This window comes from Choloepus didactylus, chromosome 2 (assembly GCF_015220235.1).
Source record: "Choloepus didactylus isolate mChoDid1 chromosome 2, mChoDid1.pri, whole genome shotgun sequence".
In the NCBI taxonomy this organism is placed as follows: domain Eukaryota; kingdom Metazoa; phylum Chordata; class Mammalia; order Pilosa; family Megalonychidae; genus Choloepus; species Choloepus didactylus.
The window spans coordinates 215,079,197-215,094,723 of NC_051308.1; the positions used below are offsets into that span (position 1 = coordinate 215,079,197).

Below are 15,527 nucleotides of genomic sequence, written 5' to 3' on the forward strand. Positions count from 1 at the left end.
TGGGGCAGGATGGGGAAGGGTGCTGCTTTGGCCACTGATTAATGGGCATGTTTCTGAGGCTGGGGCAGTGGATGGTGCCCAAGGCATTTGAGAAAGCAGAACTGGTTAGGACTGGGAACTACTGAGAGAAGGAATGTTAAGAGTTTGAGGGTTTACGGGTGTTGGCTAGAGGTGGAGTTGCAGAGGCCAAAGAGATTATGCAGGACCAAAAGGAAAAGGAAGCCTGGTGAAATAACTGCCCTCCCCCCTATTACCCTGAGGCACAGCACAACAACATCAATACACACCCAGCTTTATGATCAAGTCCTGTTTATTTTAGAAGCATAAACAGTGGAACTGGGAAGGAGTGATGAGGACAAGGCCCCAGTTCCCTTAACAAGGCCGGATTCAGACCCACAACCTATCCCCAGGCCCACGCTAGCACAGGGTATGTCCGTCTGTGGATCAAGGCTGACCCACAGCTTTGATCAGTTTTTTCCTGTGAGGAGAGGGTATGGCGACAACCTGTGCAGAGGTGTATCTTCCATGAGGGTGAGGGTGGGGTCAGTTGGTTCTGGGTCCCTCTGGACCAGGTGAAAAAGATCAGAGGGCCCACAACACCCTTGACCAAGAGCACCCCAAGCTGAGTTAAAGCCATGCCCTAGAGGGGAATCCTTGGTGCCTTCTGGTTCCCAGGAAGGTCTAGGTGTTTGTGAACAAACTGCAATGAGGCCCTCTGGCCAGCAAGTATCACTTTCCCCAACCCCAGCCATCTCTGCCCAGCCTCCAAGGAGAGCGCATCCAAAGCAGCCAGACTTCCCCGGGTCCCTCTGTTCAGTGGCAAAAGTCCCAGGCTCTTACACATACTGCTTTTTAGAAGCAGAGCTGTTGGGGCGACTGGGCGATTTCTGGACACTATGTGGGGGTGGGTCCAGGAAAAGGGGGGGTCTGGAAGAAGCCAGCCTCTCCTCTGTGGTCAGGTTGGCCCAGTTCTGCTCACTGGATGAGAGCCCGTTGTAGGTGGGACACGGTGGGGACGAGGGCCCCTCGCCCATAGGGAGGTAGAAGAAGACCTGGTCAGAGTAAGGGTCTGAGGAGGTGCCCTGGGCTGGGGGGGCATCCCGGTCCTGCCGTGCCCTCATCCCTCGGCAGAGGTACTGGCAGAGCAGGTGCACTAGCTCCAGCAGGTTGAGCACCAGGGAGATGAGTCCAACCACCAGCATGAAGATGATGAAGATGGTTTTCTCCGTGGGGCGCGAGACAAAGCAGTCCACGAGGTAGGGACAGGGTGCGCGCTGGCACACAAACCTGGGCTCCATGGTCCAGCCATAGAGGCGCCATTGGCCGTAGAGGAAGCCTGCTTCTAGCACGCTCTTGCAGAGCACACTGGCCAGATAGGTGCCCATCAGCGCCCCACGGATCCGCAGGCGGCCATCCTCTGCCACCGAGATCTTGGCCATCTGATGCTCTACAGCTGCCAGTGCCCGCTCCACTTGTGGGTCCTTGGCTGGCAGTGCACGCAGCTCCCTCTCCTTCTGCCGCAGCCGCTCCTCACGCCTAGACAGGTAAATAACGTGGCCCAGGTAGACCAAGGTGGGTGTGCTGACGAAGAGGAACTGCAGCACCCAGTAGCGGATGTGGGAGATGGGGAAGGCCTGGTCATAGCAGACATTGGTGCAGCCTGGCTGGGCTGTGTTACACTCGAAATCTGACTGCTCATCACCCCACACTGACTCACCAGCCAGGCCCAAGATAAGGATGCGGAAGATGAAGAGCACCGTCAGCCAGATCTTGCCCACCACGGTCGAGTGTTCCTGGACCTGGTCCAGCAGCTTCTCAAGGAAGCCCCAGTCGCCCATTGCTCCTGGGTCTCCTTCTGCAGGGAGTCAGAGAACAATGTCAGCATGGCATTGGGGAAGCCAAGGCTCAGGAAGGAGAAGGGACTGGCCTGGAGGCTCACAGCCAGCAGAGCTGTCAGGACCCAAAGCAGATCTTTGGATGATGGGGGCTAAGCTCTTTGCATGCCCTCATTCTGCTTCTCTTAAAGGCAAGAGTATGGGTGGGGTCCTTGTCTAATCACAAATCTGTGTCTCTCTTCCCCCAGCCAGAACCCCAGGATGACCACAGCCCAAGGAGCTCTGAATCAAGTTGAGGCTCCTGAGCCTAGTGGGACAGAAAATTTGAGGAACTTATACAAGGTCACACAGCTGTGCCATGCCCCTCCTCCCTTCTGCCCAAAGCTGTCTACCTGGCCCCCAGATGGGAGGGGAAGATATGTGTGTGCTATCTTTAGCTTCTTAAGGGGCCTAAAGCCTCAGGTCCCCGTTCCCCTCATCAGACCTCACTCAGATGGCCTCATTCTAACCTCTGATTGCAGGGTGGGGGTTGAGATGGGCTTTAGCGGCTGAAGGCAGTGTCCTCCATCAGCTCCGCCTGTCAGCAATAACGACCATCTGTGACTTGGTATGGGTACTCGGACCTGCCCTCCCTGCTCCCTTTCCCAAAGCTGTTGCTGCCAAACCCTAGACTCTTGAGAGGAATTGTCATTCCAGGGTGGAGGCACAGGCCACAGAGTTCCCAGAACTTCTGAGAGTGGGGTGGGGAGGAGGTAGGGGAAGGGGAGGGGAGAGGTGCCTTTTCAGGGAAGCAAAGCTGTTTGGAGACCGGATTCTAGAACCAGACCTGGGTTCAAATTCTGGCTCTCTCTTGCTAAACCAGAGCCTTGGCTACATGACAACCTCTTGAACTCTCAGTCTCCTCTTCCGCAAAGTGGAAACAGCAATATTCCTGCTTCCTAGGGTTGTCATAAGGCTTTAGTGAAGGAGTAGGACGACTGCTTTAGCACAGAGCCTGGCCCAAACTTCCTGCTGCTGCAGGGGCCCTGCAGCTCCCCTCAGTCCCTGGCAGGTGACGGAACCGCGTCCCCTGCCCGACCTCCCGCTGGCAGGTGGCGCCCCCGGCCCGGTTGACTCACCGCCTGCCTGCCGGTCCGGCCCTTGTGTAGGTGGAGACGCACGACCGCCCGGCAGCTGAGCCCGCCAGAGCCCTGGTGGACCGCGCAGGGCGGCGGGGGCGCTTTAAATAGCCCGGAGCGGGCGGGGTGGGGGCAGGAAACAGGACGGGGAGGGCCGCGGGGCGCTTTACAGACCCGGGCGGGGACGGGGAGGTGCAGACTCCAAAGGAAGGGCCAGGGAGGGAGATGGTATTGTGGGTTGGGGGTCCAAGGAGCGCTGAAAAATCCCGGCCCCTCCCCTCTTTGTCTGTAGCCACTCTTCACGACGGTATACTCTCTGAGCCTCAGTTTCTTTGACTGTGAAACCGGCCTAACCCGGAGGTGAGGATTTTTCAGGGTGGATTTGAAAAGATTACAGATTTGAAAAGATCCTGGCACGTGGACCCAGGGGCTATGGGGGATGAGGTTGTGGGGGGTCTCTAGGAAAGTACCCTTCCTTGACCCTGGGGGCCTTTTGCTCTTGGTGAGAAGAAAAAAAGACCACTCATTTGCTGGGTGGCCACAGTGTTCCCGGCACTGTGCCAGGACCTCAGCAATCAAGGCTCGTTAGGACACCGGGGACCACACTGAGAGAGAGGGGGTGTGATCCAGACTTCCTAGAGTCCCTGGTGGAGCTGGGGTCTCAACCCCATCTAACTTCTTCCAGAATGCTGCTTTGGGAGCAATGGCCACAGCATCCTCATTCCCAGGTAGGCTGCGAATCAGAGGTCACTAAGCAACACCCACGGACAACTCGAGACTTGAATCTCATTCTCTCTAAGCTGGGGTGGGGGGTATCCAAAGGAATTAAAGAGATGGGCAGAGCCTGCCATCATTCATTCAGGCATCATCCAGTTGATGAACATTAATGGAAGGTCTGCTGGTGGGAGGCAATGTGCGTGGAGCTAGGGCTATAACATAAGCCAGCGTGACTTGGCCTCTGGCGTTGAGCTCTCACTGGCTGCTGCAGGAGGTAGGCATCAAGCACACCGGGCCTTGGGTAATGGCACAATTACAAATGTGGATTGTTCTGAGAAGCACAGGGGGACTCACAGGGGACTTGGTTAGGCATGTTTCCTGGAGGAGACAGAGGTAGCCAGGCAACAAGGGCAGAGTGTTCTAGGCTGGGGGAGGAGCAGCAGAGCACAGTCCTGAGGACCGGAGCCGGGAGGTCTTGGAGAACTTGGCCATTGTCCCCAGGGTGCTGAGGCTTTGCTGGACTGCCCAGGTGGAAGTTCTGACTTTGCTGCTGACCCCTGTGTCCTCAGGCAGGTTGCTTAAACCTCTGGGCCTCAGTTTCTTTCTCTACAGAATGGGGTTAGTAATAGTACCTACTTCATGGGGTTGGGAGGGGACTTATGGACTAATGTAAAGCATAGCATAATATAGAAAATTTTTCAAGTGGGTAGGGGCTAAAAAAGCTTGTGACAAAACTTTACAATAAGAAAGTTCTGTGGGTTGGTCTTGGTGGGAGTACAAAGGGCTGAGGGAGAGAAAGCTAAGGGAACAGAGTGATGGTGGGGGTGGGGCCAGCTAAGGAAAGGGAAGGGGGCAGGTGGGGGCTGAGGCCTGGGGCTGGGTGGTAGAAGGACCCCTGTTTCTCCATGACAGGATTCAGTCTCTGGACCCTGGGGGCTCCAGAGCTAAGACCCCAGGGGTTCTGCCTTCAGTGCCGGCAGGAGGACCCTCTGGGGCAGCTCAGAACTTCAGGGATGACTGCTCCTGGGGGATCAGGCTGAGTTGGCTTCCCCTTCCGGGCCTTTCCCTCGGGGCGAGGCTGAGCTGGGCCTCCTGGATTTCCAAAGCTGACAGCTGCGCCCACTTGGTTCTGACCCTTGAGGGCATGAGAACGGAGGCCCCTGGGGGCCGGCTCTCAGCACGCCCCACAGCAGCCTCTGCTCCGAGTCCTCTCCTGGGGTTGGGCCCAGGCTCTCCAAAAAGCCTTTCTGATTCCCTTTACTGGGAAGAAGGGAGGACTGGGTGGAGCTCTGGGGAGTGACGTCAAAGTTGCCTTCACCCTGCTCTGACCCCTTCCTCAAGGGCTCTGGAGGTCAGGGTATTAGTGACCCGGCCCCTTTCCTTGGGGAAGGGGATCAGCCAAGACAGTAATCCCCACTACCTGGCTGTTCCTCTGGGAAAATCCCTAAATACCCACTTCCCTCCATTCCCACTGCTGCCACCATCCCAACTGGTTTTCTGGCCTCCTGCCCCGTCCCCTCAGGCCCAGCCTCCACACTTCCCCAGAGACCTGATCAGGACACTGCCCTGCTGAAAACCCTCAGTGGCTCCCTGTTGCCTTTGGGGTAGGGCCTACGTGCTCAAACTTCTCACGTTGGCTGCTTCTCCACCCTCATCACTGGAGTGATCCAGCCACACGTAGCTGCTTGTAGTTCTCTGTGCACCCTTGCCTTTGTCCAGGCTGTTCCCTCTGCAGGCTGGACCTCGTGAGCCCTCCAGGACTTTGCTCAGATGTTGCCTTCTCCCTTGCTTACAGTGAATCTTCCTCATGGGGAGTAGAGGTGTGTGCCCTGAGAAGAGAAGGCCAAGGCCATGTGAGGGTCACCTTCCTTCCAAACAGCCCAGTATAAGGGTAACAGTGATGTCCCCTGGGGACTCTGGGTGATAAATAATGGCTCAACACACGCTGGATGAGAACAGCCAGCTGCACCGCTCAGAATAGCTCTCAGGCCAAAGGCAAGAGGCACAGGGCTGGAATGTCCCCTTAACTATGGTCCTGGGTCCAGCAGCCAAGGACCAGGACTTGAAGCTCAGTCCATGCTGAGAGCTCATTCTCAGAGGGGAGGGCTGAATAATGTTCTCCAGTTGCCCTGACCTCTAAGCCACCCTTGGCCAGGCAGCCAGAACCACCCAGGAAGATGCTGGAATGGACTGTGACAAGGAGGTGGCGATCACCCCTCCCTGAGACTTTTGTAGCTATCCAGCCCAAGCTGGAGCTGACAAAACAATGGCCTGAATAGCAGGCAGAGGCTTTCTTAGGCACAGTTGTACCTGGATATTTACAGAACCCTTATTAGGTTATTAGGCACTGCGCTACTGTTCTACTACTGTGTCTCATTTATCTCCACAAGAATGCTATGAGGTAGGTACTGTCCTGAGTGCTGTACGGAATATATCCTGTTTGCCACTCAGCTCTACTCTTCACTTGTCTTCACCCTGTGTTGCGCTCTGGGAGGCTGACTCGTACTGACTGCCTCAATGGTACCGACTTGCCCTCTGGCTTCTGGTTGGGTCAGCGGGAGCCACTGACAGGCAGGCAGGCAATGGAGGGAGGTACTTTGGTCTCTGTGGTTGGATGCATCCTGCAGCCCCTGCATGGCAACTCTACCCCTTGCTACCCTGGTGGAAGCCCAGGGTTTTTGCAGAAGCCCTTGTGGGTTCCTTAGTCATGTCCATACCTTTGAAAACAGTCCCTCTAGGAAATCCTAAGTTACTCGGTTTGAATGTATCATCTGCTTCCTGCCCATTGATACAATTCCCTTGGTACTGGTAATGAAACTAAGACTCCAAAAGCTTGCTCAAGGTGCTGAAGTGGTCAAGCTATGATTCAAACCCAGGGGGCGGGGCGGTGGTGTCAGCCCAGCCCCAGGCCCTTTAAACTTGGCTGGCTTATCCATTTCCCAGAATGGCCACACGTGAGGGCAAAGGTGAACCACGGGGTGTTCTGTCTACACAATGACCAACTTCTCTCTGCTTGTGTTGGCTCCTGGCTCACTGGCTTCTGGCATTTGATAGTCACTAAATGTCCCCCTGGGTTAGTAGAGGCTTAAATTCCTTTGGCTTCCTATTGAAGTCCGACCTTCGCTGTCCTTGGATGTTGGTGTCCCCTAAACTTCAGGTCACTGCACAGTGCTGGGAAACTACCCCAGGGGTGTTAGGGCAGGAGTTGAGTCTGTGTTTCTGTTTCCCTCAGACTCAGCTCTTTGGGCTGGGCTGGGTCCTATGGGCTAATACAGTCCCAGAATCCTGCCTGGGGCCTGGTATGGAGAAAATGCCCAGGGAAAGTGGAGTGAGCTGAATAAACGCTTGGGGGATGCTGGGACCCCACAGCTTCAGAAAAGAATGTGTGGAGAGTTGTGAACATAGATAAGGAGTAAGAGTTTGAATAACTGGGATTGTGTGTACACAGGGTGGGATGTGGTTTGTGGATGGCAGTGATTGTGTTTACAAAGGTGGGGCAGTGTGACTTGTCCCTAATGGGAATGACTCTGATTATGTTTATGTACTCAGGGCAGGGTCTGGTTTTCGAGTCTAGAAGTACTCTAGTAGAAGGAGCACAGTGCCCTCCCGTGGCCACAACTAGAACCACATGCAGGTCTGTAGGCTCTGCCCCAGCCTCCACCACCAATGCAATCCCAGCTCCTACCTCGGTCAACTCCAGCCCCAGTCCAGCTTCAGCTCCAGTCTCAGCCTCGGCCCCCACCATAGTTTCACCCAAGCCATGGAGATCTTTACCCCGCCCTCAGGGTCCTCTGGGTGGGAGTGTGGGAGAACAGAGGGCAAACCCAACTTGTATAAAACACAGCCTTTATTGATTTCAAGGCAACTGCCTTGGGGATGTTCCTAGGAGCTCATCCACCCTGCGTCCCTGGGAGAAGGGTCTGAAAGGTTTGGCACCAGATTTAGCACATTTGCAGGGAGGAAGATGGAAGCAAAGCTGCCTGAAGCTGGGGAAGAGGGCTTGAGGGGAGGGGAAAGGTTTCCCCTGAGGGTACTGGTGACCCAGAGGTTCCCTGGGTGTTTGGAGCAGGGATTGTCTTCATCAGAACCTCCTTCTCTTCCCAAGCTCACTCTCAGGCCTCCAGACCTTGCTTCTCTTGAGAAATGAAGACTCCCTTTGTGTTTCTGTGGCTTCCAGCACTCTGCACCTGCTGTTCTCTCTGCCTGAAAACACCTCTCATCTCCCTTAAACATTATTTCCTCAGGGAAGCCTTGCCTGATCACCCCTCCTGGATTAGGTAGAAGCCCCTGCTACGAGCCCCCTAAGCCTCCCCTTGCACACATTTAGTTAATTCGCTTCTTTAAGTGTCTTTAAATGTTTGTATCCCCTGAGGGCTGGCACTTGGCCTATTTGCATATAGAAGGCACAGTGCCCAGCACTGTTGGATAGCTTAGTGAATTCTCGGGGGGTATCACCCAGTCTCTATAGGACCCCTCCACCTTTGCAATATCCTCATGCTTGTCCCTAGCAGCAGCCCCAGCCTCGCCCCCAGCCCGCAGTCAGATGGGGGTCAGGTTGGGTGCTGAAGCCTGTAGCTTGTCATCACCTGGGTCAGGGCTTGGCTCCCCAGCCTCCACCAACTTGTGGTGGCAGCGGCAGGTGGAGGCCCGGCTGGCAGAGGATGAGGGTCCCCGGGCCCTTGGGGGTCTATTCTTGTGCATGCCCTGCAGGATCCTGTGGAAGATGAGGTAGCAGATCTCGCAGACAGTGAGCATGATGCAGATGACTGAGGCGCCCACCATGAAGTAAGTGAAGACCATCTTCTCTGTGGGCCGGGCGATGTAGCAGTCCACGGTGTTGGGGCAGGGCTCCACACTGGCACACTGCACCAGGCGCGGCATGCCAAAGCCATGCCAGAGAGTGTGCAGCACGAAGAGGAAGAGGAACTCCATGATGAGCTTGAAGATGAGGCTGAACAGGTAGGTCCACCACAGGCCGCCGTGCTTCTTGCCTGTGTCATCGTACAGCTTGGCACACTGGTCACCGTGCTTTTGGCGATGCCTCCGCTCACGCTCCTCGCGGTAGGCCACATGCAGGATGACCAGCAGCGAGGGGCACGTGACGAAGATGAGCTGCAGGGCCCAGAGGCGGATGTTGGAGATGGGAAAGAAGTGGTCGTAGCAGACGTTGGTGCAGCCTGGCTGCTTGGTGTTACAGTCAAAGTCCTTTTGCTCGTCCCCCCACACGTGTTCTGCCGCCACCACATACACCAGCACCCGGAAGACAAACACTACTGACAGCCAGATGCGCCCGAACGCTGTGGAGTACTTGTTCACGCCACTCAGGAGCCCCTGGAGGGTCTTCCAGTCCATGGTGCCCAGTGGGGGGGCTGGGGGCTGTGTCCACCTAAGGGAATGAGGGGAAAAAAAATTACGTGAATTATTAATAGGTGACATTTATTGAGCATTCACTGTGTTCCAGGCACTGTTCTTTATGTGGATGGAGTCATGTGTCATCGCAATGAACCTGTGTCATTCTTCCCAATCTACAAACAGGAAACTAGGGCAGGGAGAGATGAAATGACTTGCCCCAAGTCATAAAGCTAGCAGGCAGGCAGGAAGGGAAAGTGCATTTGTTAATGACCATAATAACCATTACTGAGCATTTGCTGTGAACCAGGTATGGAGCTAAACACTTTATGTTCAGGATCTCGGTTAGTCTTGATAATGTCCCATGAGATAGATACTATTATGCTCTCCTTCCACAGAAGGAGACGGATAAGCAAGTGAGATCATGATCGCAAAGCCCTTAGTATGTGCTCAATCAGTGCTGGCACATGTGACTGTGAAGTCCAGAGAGATCAAGTTACTCCCTTCAACCTAGAGCTGGAGTCAAGGCCAGGCCTATGCTGGCTGCTACCTCCCCTCCCCTGCCCCACTGGATGCCTGCCCCCGCCAGGTTCTCACAGGTGTTACCCCCTTGATGCCTCACTATCATCCTGTGAAGTGGGGTTATGAGCCCCATTCTATAGAGAGGAAACTGAGGCTCAGAGAGGGGAATCACCAACCCAAGGTCTCACAGCCAGTGGATGGTGAAGATGGGAGAGAAACTCAGAGTGGGAATGCCTTGGGGGTTATAGTCTGACTCCTGCAAGTTCGTCAGATCCAGGGAATATCTAGAGACAATCCCCCCTCCCTGTGCCACAGGCTAGGGGACCCCAGGCCCCTCCAACCCTGTTGGTTGCCAGGGTTTTGTAGTGAGGAATATGCTTTGTTCAGGCCCCCAAATCACACATCTCCTCCCCCTGTAGTGACTCAAAGGGTGTGGATGGGCAGGTCTGCCTGAGTGCACATGGTTTCTGTGTGCTGCTGTGGGTGTGGGGGTGTGCAAGCATGCACCTCTCCACCTGCATGGGTGGGCCTGTATGCACGCATGCCCGGCTCTGGGTCTGCCTGGGTGCAGATGTAGGTGGGTGTTCACTTAGAGCTGGGTTGGTGACTCTAAGCATGCACAATGCCTGCGTGTTCCCCCAAGAATGACCACTTCTCGCCTCTCTACTGCCACTGCTCTGGTCCAAGCCACCATCACCCTTGCCCAATATTATTGTTACATGTCCCAGAAACCATTAAATTGGATCATGTCACTCCCTTGTTTAAAGCTCTCTGCTAGCTTCTCATTACACCTGGAATTAAACTCTAAATTCTACATTCTTATCCTCCTCTCCCATACTCTCGCCTTCCCTCTTTCTGACCCAGCCGCACTCCGTCTTTCACAGTACAGCCCTTGGGGGCTTTGTACTTATTCCTTCTGCCTGAGATGCTCTTCCTCTACAACCTCATATGGCTGGATCCTTCTCATCACTGAGGCCTCTGTTCAAACACCGTATCCTTAGACCCCATCCAAAAAAAGCCCCTGCCCTCCCTGTCACTTCACTCCTGTCCCCTTTATTTACTTCATAGCACTTGGTCACCATTTGAAATTGAAGTATTTATTTGTTATTTTTTTTCTTCTTCTTTACTGTCTGTCTCTCTCACTAGAGAATCAGCTTTGGGAGGGCAGGGGCTCCTCTCTCTTGCTCACTGCTTTATATTTAATACCTAGTGCTTGGCACACAGTAGGTACTCCAGTTAGGTATGAATGAATAAATGAATGAATGCGGAGGGCTCAGAGAGGCAGCTTGGAGGGAGGGGCTGTGCAGTGTGGGCAGGAGCCCGGGGCGACGAGGCGCACAGGCTGGATGAGAGAGCTGGGGAAAGGACTCCCCTCCTCCAGAGAGTGGGGGAAAGCACAGTTCCTCCTGGGCATCCCAGCCCTCTGGGAATCAGTCTCACACGGGAAGGGGTGACTCAGGAAGACCTCATCCCTGTGAACCCTCCTCTTCTCCCCCACTCTTCTCCTTCTAAGTAAGTACCTGGCCTTTTGGAAGGGGCAGTGAAATACATATTGAACAATGAGTCACACCTGGTTTCAAACCTCAGCTCTCCATCTACTAGCTGAGTGACTTCCCAAAATTCCCTAATCTCTTTGACTCTATTATCTTGTTCCTAAACAGAAACAATTCCTACTTTCCTGGGCTGCTATAAGAATTATGAGACCATTCCTGCTCCAGCCTGCCACTCACCTGGTGAGTGTTCAGGAAAAGTGAGTTGAAGTTGAGGTTGGAGACCAGACTGCCAGCCCTGGGAGGAGAAAGGATCCCCCGACTCCTTCCCATGGCTGCCAGTCCTGGTGCAGCCCCCTCCTGGGCTCCTACCCTCCACCTCCAGCGGCTATCTGCCCAGCCTTGCCTGACATACCCCAGGGAGCAACTCACCAGCAAAGAATTTCCCTCCCAAGTGCAGGCCCGGGACTGGCTGAACCGGTTCTGGTCCATGCCCTGCGGTCCCCCAACCCAAGCTCCCAGCACACACATTGTTTCCAGTCCTTGGACCAGAATGTGCCCAGCTTTTGCCCTCCTGGGATGATGCCCCACCAAGGCTAAAACTATTGTGCCCCCCACCTCAGTTTCCCCCTAGCCAGGCTTGCAGAAGTGAGGGGTCTGGGAACCGTCCAGCAGTTGGAGTCTCCCACCCTGCCCAGAGTAGAGGCACAAGAAAGCCATCGGGGGTGGTGCTGGGATCCACCTCCCTATCCCTTATCCCCATCCCTGCCTCGCTTGCAGGATATAGCACCATCCCTGCTGCAGGAGGTCGCCGGGGAGCATCCGGGCCTTGGGGACCCCGCCCCGCACTTACCCGCAGCACCGCGGCCAGGGCGGGTCCGGGACCCCGCGTGCCCCAGGCTCTCAGCAGAAGTGAGGTAAGAGCGAGCCCGGGCTCGGGAAGTCAGCGAGGCGCGCGCGCGGCGGCGAGCGCACCCCGCGGGCGGCGTGGAAGGGGGAGTTCTTGGGAGAAGCCGGGGGAGTGGCGGGGGAGCGGGCCCCTACCGCGGAGGGTCCGGGTTCCAGTCCTGCAGCTGCCACCCTTTCCCAGCACCTACTTCAGAGGGGCTCTTCTCGCCTGTGAGCCTCGGTTACTTCATTTGTGAAGTGGGGGAATTGGCCCATGGGCAGGGCTACTGCAAAGGCTCCAATGAGATTAGGGGCGTGAAACCCTCTGTAAACTGTTAAGTGCAGTGGCCGCGGAACGGACTGCAATCGGGACTCGCCCACGCTCGTTACCACGGATACCGCACCAGCGCCCTGCCAGTCATCGCCTGTCATGGGACCGTGGGGGCACTCCTGTGGGCCTGCCCTCCCGGCGTCAGCGAGGGAGGGTCCTCGATAGCCATGCCTCGCTCAGACTCTGGCATCCTTGAATGAGGCACGCAAACTTCTGAGAACTGACTGGGGGGCAGACTGTGCCTACAGCTGAGAGTATAGGAGACTTGTGCATGAAAGGAGGGCTGGGTGGTCCTGTGCCTAGAGGTGAGGGTGGGATGGGGGGAAGTCATAGCCTGGAGTTACTGCAAGGGGCACACCCTGTGCCCTCGGAGTGAGGGGTGCACTCTGGGCATGGAGGGTTTGGTGACGATGTGGGGAGTGAGGGCAGATCCCCTGCCCGGGAAGGTGGGCCTGCGGCAGGGGCGCTACTGGTCTGGGGTCTGGAGATCAGGATGCTTTGTCTGGTTTACTAGTGTGCCGGTGGCTAGGAACCCAATGAGAGTCGCTGGCGCCCCAGCCCTGTCGGGGAAACCCCAGAGTCTCTGGCCTCCTTGGGAGTCCCGGATCTTAGTCACCATCAGGCTGTCTGGACCGAGATGGTGTGCCTGCACAAAGGCACAACACTGTTTGCCAGGGACTGTAGTTTATGTCTGTGGTCCCAGCATAATTAATTTTTATTATAGACATTTTTATTATGTGTATAGGTTATATTCCCTTTTCTCCAAAGTGCCCCAGTTAGGGGGATCAATCATATGGTCACCCTGCCCATACTGAGTTGGGACCTGGGAGCCATCTGTGCCAGGCATGCGTACTTCAGGCTTTCTTCAATCCTCATCAGACCTCCCACTTTTACCAATGAGAACACTGAGGCCCAGAGATGTTAGGTGACTTGCCCAGGGTCACACAAACAATGAGTGGCAGAGCCAGCTCTGGAGGCCTCTGCTATGTTGGGTCTCTGGATAGGTCAAAGCCACGGCCAGAGGCTGCCTATCACTCACCAAGGCCCTTGGAAATCTTTGCTGAGATGTGACTGTGCTGGGGTGGTCCTGGTGGTTCTGTGTATGGGTCAGTGGGGGATCTGTGGGGGTATGATGGTGTCCCAGGGAGAGGGAAGGGTCCATGACCCCACCATCTGCTACCTACCACCTATTGCTCTGCTCCATTTCAGAACAAAACTTGCTTTCCGCTTCACCTCCTATTTATTCTTTTGTCCATTGGAACAATGTTTCCATCCCTACCATGCCACGAAAAATGACCCTGTCAAGGTCACCAAGGATCTCCATGATGCCAAATCCAATAGTCATGTGTCTCCCCATCTGTGTTGACCTTCAGAAGCGCCTATCAGCTGATCACTCCTTCCTTCTCAGAGAACACTTTCTTTCCTTGGCTTCCTTGACTCTGCACTTCCAGTTTCCTTGTACCTCAGAGGCTTCATGTCTGGATCCCTGGTGTGAGTGTGTCCCAGGGCTCAACTTTAGCCCCGTTCTCTCCACAGGTGATCTCATCCAGTCCTGGGGCTTGAAATACCATCCACTCGCTGATGAGTCCCTCGTTTCTGGCCCCAGTCCTGACTTTTCCCTGAATACCAGACTTTTCCACCAACACTGCCCACCTACCTGACAACCAGCATTACCAGTTTCTTGTTTATCCTTCCTAAGATCATTTATACATAATCAGTGATATAGTTATTCTTTTTGCAGTTACACTTATGGAGATTTACTATGCATACTGTTCGGCAATTTGCTTTTTCCATTTAACAAAATTTGGACATTTCCCCTATCAGTAGATGTATAATTGTCTCCTTTTAAAAAAATAGCTGAATAGTATATATACTGTAATATATTTAATTAATCCCATATTGATGAAAATTAAGACAATCTTACTTTTATTTCCAATCTTTAATTTATTGATTTTTATTACAAACATAATTGTGATGAATACCCTTGGACAAGCATCATTTAACACATTTTTATTATGTCTATAGGTTATATTCCTAGAAGTGGAATTTTTGGGTTAAATGTATATGCTCATTTAAAATTTTAGTGGGCACTGCCAAAATCCCTTCATAGAGATTATATCAATTTATACTTCCCTAAGACATGAGAGTACTCATTTCCCATATCCTCACCAACTGTTGTCAAACTTTATGATCTTTGCCAGTGGTATCTCATTGTGCTTTCATTTTGTGTTTCTCTTATTATGAGTGAGAATGAGCATCTTTTCATATGTTTAAGGGCCATTTGTGTTTCTTTTTCTGTGAACTGTCCTTTACCTTTGTCCATTTTTCTATTGGGTGGTTGCCCTTTTTTGTTATTGACTTCTTAGGAGCTCTTTATATGTTAAGGAAATGAGCCCTTTGTTATACAAATAGAAAGAGTATTTTCCCCCTGGCTTGACACTTGTCATTTGAATTTGTATGTGGAGTTTTTGCCATGCAGAATTAAGCATATTTAATGTAGTCAGATGTATCAATCTTTTCTTTTATGGCCTTTGGGTTTGGTCATAATTAGAAATGCCTTCCCCACTCTGAGAATTGAAAAACCTTTTTTTCTTCTATGATTTCTTCTAGTTAAAGCAGCATTTTAGTGACATAGATCAGACGTTACTCCTCTTTTAAATCCTCCCATTAACTTATTATTGCCTTTAGACCAGCACCCATTCTCCTGACCAAGCCTACAATGCCCTGAATGATTGAGTCCTGCCTCACCTCCCATCACACGTCCCCTCGGTCACTGCTCTCGAGTCACACTGGCCTCCTTTCTACTCCCTGAATAAGCCACATTCACTCCTGTCTTTGGGACTTGGCATTTGCTGTTCCCTCTGCCTGGTCTGATCTTTCCTGACTCTTTACTGGCAGATCCCTCCTGATTCAGGTCTCATCTTCTTAGAGAGGTGTTCCCTGGTCACCCCATCTAAAGCTACCTCACCACACTTCCTCAGCAGTAATTCTTTGTCACTTTCTCTGAAATTATCTCTAAGAGAGCAGGGAGCAGGTCCTGGGCCAGGAACATAGCAGATGCCCATAGTTACTATTTGTGGAATAAATGTTGGGAGCACATAAGGTTATGTGTGAGAATTGTCTCTGTGTGTGTCAGATTGGGTACTTGTATGTTAAAAGGGGAGTCAAGTGGGGAGCGTGTGTGTGTGTGTGTGTGTGTTTTGACATGTGTGGTTGTGAATGTGTGTGATTGTGGAGGTGGCTGGTATGGTTTTGTGAGGTGTATGTATGTGTGGGT

The 15,527-nt window shown here is 53.5% G+C and overlaps 2 protein-coding genes across 3 annotated transcripts; both read right to left on the reverse strand.

The window, feature by feature from the left end:
• Positions 1-292: 292 nt before the first annotated feature.
• GJA4 (gap junction protein alpha 4) lies at positions 293-3,021 on the reverse strand. The gene is made up of 2 exons (XM_037817760.1): positions 2,954-3,021; positions 293-1,855 (listed from the first exon to the last, which is right to left on the reverse strand). The coding sequence occupies exon 2, from the start codon at positions 1,836-1,838 to the stop codon at positions 837-839; it is 1,002 nt and encodes a 333-aa protein (XP_037673688.1). The 5' UTR covers positions 1,839-1,855; positions 2,954-3,021; the 3' UTR covers positions 293-836.
• A 4,493-nt stretch (positions 3,022-7,514) lies between these two features.
• On the reverse strand, positions 7,515-12,238 carry GJB3 (gap junction protein beta 3). 2 transcript variants are annotated; one of them, XM_037817778.1, is made up of 2 exons: positions 12,076-12,238; positions 7,515-9,056 (listed from the first exon to the last, which is right to left on the reverse strand). In XM_037817778.1, the coding sequence occupies exon 2, from the start codon at positions 9,020-9,022 to the stop codon at positions 8,210-8,212; it is 813 nt and encodes a 270-aa protein (XP_037673706.1). In that variant the 5' UTR covers positions 9,023-9,056; positions 12,076-12,238; the 3' UTR covers positions 7,515-8,209. The 2 variants fall into 2 exon arrangements, with proteins under 2 accessions (XP_037673706.1, XP_037673697.1); XM_037817769.1 differs by having other exon boundaries at positions 11,885-12,238.
• Positions 12,239-15,527: the final 3,289 nt, after the last annotated feature.

Bases quoted from the DNA above. Each gene is read 5' to 3' on its own strand.
- GJA4 (XM_037817760.1), bottom strand. From the start codon at position 1,838: ATGGGCGACTGGGGCTTCCTTGAGAAGCTGCTGGACCAGGTCCAGGAA.
- GJB3 (XM_037817778.1), bottom strand. From the start codon at position 9,022: ATGGACTGGAAGACCCTCCAGGGGCTCCTGAGTGGCGTGAACAAGTAC.